The sequence below is a fragment of the Lolium perenne genome, chromosome 6, assembly GCF_019359855.2.
Source record: "Lolium perenne isolate Kyuss_39 chromosome 6, Kyuss_2.0, whole genome shotgun sequence".
Lineage (NCBI taxonomy): Eukaryota > Viridiplantae > Streptophyta > Magnoliopsida > Poales > Poaceae > Lolium > Lolium perenne.
Window position 1 is genome coordinate 146,889,538 of NC_067249.2, and position 4,130 is coordinate 146,893,667.

General features: G+C 49.6%; 1 protein-coding gene across 1 annotated transcript; it reads right to left on the reverse strand.

Annotated features, from left to right (window-relative positions):
• Nucleotides 1–1,107: 1,107 nt before the first annotated feature.
• LOC127310324 (uncharacterized) lies at nucleotides 1,108–1,879 on the reverse strand. Its single transcript, XM_051341008.1, has 2 exons — nucleotides 1,604–1,879; nucleotides 1,108–1,515 (listed from the first exon to the last, which is right to left on the reverse strand). The coding sequence occupies exons 1-2, from the start codon at nucleotides 1,877–1,879 to the stop codon at nucleotides 1,108–1,110; spliced, it is 684 nt and encodes a 227-aa protein (XP_051196968.1).
• Between the last annotated feature and the right edge of the window lie 2,251 nt (nucleotides 1,880–4,130).

Below are 4,130 nucleotides of genomic sequence, written 5' to 3' on the forward strand. Positions count from 1 at the left end.
GAGATTTAATCAGGGCATTACGACAAAGTACATAGACCGCTATCCAGCATGCATCTATGCCTAAAAAGTCCACCTTCGGGTTAGCATCCGCACCCCTTCCAGTATTAAGTTGCAAACAACAGACAATTGCATTAAGTATGGTGCGTAATGCAATCAACACAAATATCCTTTGACAAAGCATTGATGTTTTATCCCTAGTGGCAACAACACATCCACAACCTTAGAACTTTCTGTCACTGTCCCAGATTCAATGGAGGCATGAACCCACTATCGAGCATAAATACTCCCTCTTGGAGTCACAAGTATCAACTTGGCCAGAGCCTCTACTAGCAACGGAGAGCATGCAAGAACATAAACAACATATATATGATAGATTGATAATCAACTTGACATAGTATTCAATATTCATCGGATCCAAACAAACACAACATGTAGCATTACAAATAGATGATCTTGATCATGATAGGCAGCTCACAAGATCTAACATGATAGCACAATGAGGAGAAGACAACCATCTAGCTACTGCTATGGACCCATAGTCCAAGGATGAACTACTCACGCATCAGTCCGGAGGCGGGCATGGTGATGTAGAGCCCTCCGGTGATGATTCCCCTCTCCGGCAGGGTGCCGGAGGCGATCTCCTGAATCCCCCGAGATGGGATTGGCGGCGGCGGCGTCTCTGGAAGTGTTTCCGTATCGTGGCTCTCGGTAATAGGGTTTTCGCAACGGAGAGTTTAAGTAGGCGGAAGGGCAGGATAGGTGGAGGCACGAGGGCCCCACACCATAGGGCGGCGCGGGCCCCACCCTGGCCGTGCGGCCCTGTGGTCTGGGCGCCTCGTCGCCCCACCTCGTATGCTCTTCGGTCTTCTGGAAGCTCCGTGGAAAAATAAGACCCTGGGCGTTGATTTCGTCCAATTCCGAGAATATTTCCTTTGTAGGATTTCTGAAACCAAAAACAGCAGAAAACATGCACTGGCGCTTCGGCATCTCGTTAATAGGTTAGTGCCGGAAAATGCATATAAATGATGTAAAGTGTGTATAAAACATGTGAGTATTGTCATAAAACTAGCATGGAACATAAGAAATTATGGATACGTTTGAGACATATCAGAGGGCGACCATCAGATCATCCTCGGTGAAGCCAAGCATGTCCATGACCGCATTGTAGAGGTTAGGGAGCATGTTTGTGGGCTTGTTCGCCCTGATGGCATGTGCGATCTCCTTCACAGCAACAGTCATGTTGGTGAAGGCCACCAGATCGTCGTCCATGAAGGCACCTATCTTCCTCTTGCCGGCGGTCGGATTCTCAGGCGCGTTGGCTGGCTTGTCAGCATCGAGGTTCACCGTCTCGGACTCTTGGGTATCAGCATCCTCAGGTGCAGGGGCAGCAGAGCCCAGGGGCTCACTAGATCCCATGGCGTACTTGCCGGTAGCGAGGCCGAAGGAGAAGAGGGTGTGCATCTCGTCGTAGTTGGCGATGGGCACATTGAGGAACTCCGCGTCCTTTGGATGATCCTACGATACGAAAGGGACAATGATGTTAGTTGTGCTCGTGGCTGATCACAAAAGTTAGTGAGGAGGACTGAGTTATTGAGGTGCTCACCGCGACGTGCCCGCAGTAGTGCTCACCCTCAAGGATGATGCACTTGTTTTCCTTGCACCACTGAGCACCGCTTAGATCGTGGAGCCTGCTAATGGTGAGCCACCTCTGCCTCCACTTCCTCAGGTGGTTGTACATCTGAGTGGAGCAGACGGAGACACCACAATGCTCAGCTAGGCCCTTAGCCACGAAATTTAGATGGACTTCCTTGAAGCCTTTGTCAGTACGCACCCCGCTCTGGATCAAGCCACACATCTTCTCCAACACGAAGCTGGACATGAATGGAAGCTATTTCATGGTGGCATTCCTTTCCTGCCCGGACTTCAGGGCCTTCTCCACTTCCCTGCGGTTCTTGTTCTTCTTAGTGCTGGCCAACCTAGCAGCCACCTCTGCCGCTACCTGAGCCACCTGGTCAGACACGGGCAGAGGGGTGACCTTGGACTCGAACGTGGGCTGCGAATCGGGAACTTGGGAAGGGATCTGTGAATCCCCAACGCAGACAAGCGTCTGGCTAAAGTCATCGCAGAAGGAGTCCTACACACATCAATGTACATCCTAAATCAGACAAGCAGTTCATGGCAACGTTAGCAATCGGACAAGTTCATCCTAAATCAACCAAGCACGTCATGGCAATGGTAGCAACCGGACAAGTTCATCCTAAATCACACAAACAGATCATTGGACTAACCCCTGCTACAAGACCAAACCCTTGACAACACCATGGCAGTACCAACCGGAACTGTCGAATCCTAGCAAGATCATGATAGCTCACCTCAATCCGAACTAACCCTTGCTACAAGACCAAACCCTAGAAAAGATCTGACTACTCCTAACCTAGATCTAAACATTGCCATGGTACAGGGATAAAGGATGACTTACAGTCATGGCCGGAGGTGAAGATGCGCTGGACCAGGAGGTAGCCCAGATGTACTCGCCGCCGTCGCCGCCGCTGCTTCAACCGTCGGCGACCGAAGATGCGTGCGCCTCTTACCTGCTTGCCGACGGGAGGAGGAGCTCGAAATTCGGGGGGGGGGGGGGGGACAGTGGAGGATGGGGTAGAAATAGGCCATGGGGCGCGGCGGGAGGTGACGGAATCCTTCCCGCCCCCCTTTTCGCTTTTCGCCGATGCGCGCCGTAGCTCCCGCCATCTCCATTCTCACCTCCGTCCGTGCGCCGAAGATTCCCTTTTGCATCAGCGGGCGTGAAGATTTGCCTGCACCGCTGGAAACTGCCGAACCGGGCGTTCCTCCAGAGCCTGGCCCGACACTGCTTTGAGAACCGGTTCATGCGACAATGCGGCTCGGCCCAAGCATCCAAACGTGCCAAAAATTGCTGGCCTGATGCGAGCCAAGGGGGCTGCAAGCTACCAAACGCGCCTTTAAAAGCTGCGAGATTCTCCACCAAAAGTGCTTACAAGCACTGCTTCAACAATCTTCAACTTCCTCCAAGGCAAAGGTCTAAAATTGTTCCCATGCAGGTCATATCCCTCCGTAATCAGATGTGGCGGAACAATCAAATGGCACCAAGAATTCAAATTTCGCTTGGAGGCTACTTAGAAAAGCGCTACCTACAGGTAAGAAGGCGAGTAGGTACTCAAAACATATAAGCGAACATTGTCTAGATGTGGCAACCTAGAAGATGAAATGCATATGCTTTTTTGTGCCCTTTTTCTAAGGCAGCATGGTACTGTTATCCTTGGTTTATTAAAATTGAACTTCTAGCTGAACACCACCATACCATTCCTGATATGATTCAAACTTTGCTCACATCTCAACATCCACAAATAAACTCTACTACACTTTACACTTTTTTGTGGTGTCTTTGGAAAGCTCGGAACGACACTCTGTTTTGCAGGAAAGTGTGCAGGCCTTCCCAAGTGTTTGCGGCGGCAAATGCAGTAATCAAAGGAATCATATCGGAGAACAGTGGGTCAACTACACAACAGGAGAGGAACATGCACATGAGCTGATGCAAGCACCACAAGTTTCTTCACAATCCTAGGATGCTAACATCTTTACAGAGAATACCATCTTTTGTGATGCAGCATGGGAGAAAAATACAGAAACTGAAAAGCGCCAAGCTGGATTAGGCATTATTATCACCATGAAGGACAATCAACATCTGAAACAGTTACATGTGTCTGCACTTTCGCCTTCAGTTTCATCACCACTACAGGCAGAGACCTACGGTTTACTCTTAGCTACAAGGCTGGCAGATATTCTCCAAATTCAAGAACCCCATTTTTACTCAGATTGCTTGGTGTTAACCTCAGCGGCAAGATCACAGACAGTTTTTGATGCTCCAGGACATTGGGAAAATAGACCACTACTTGCAGCGATCCAGGCTTCTCCCTCCTTCCATTGCAACAGGATTACTCACATCGATAGGAGCAACAACGTGAAAGCTAATCACCAAGCACGTCTAGCTTTAAGAATTCATAGCAGATCATTAGCTGTATGTTGCTTAAGTTCAGAAGCAGGTCAATGTCCAGGAAAGGACATACTCTCTGTTTCTAGCGTGACCCCTTTCA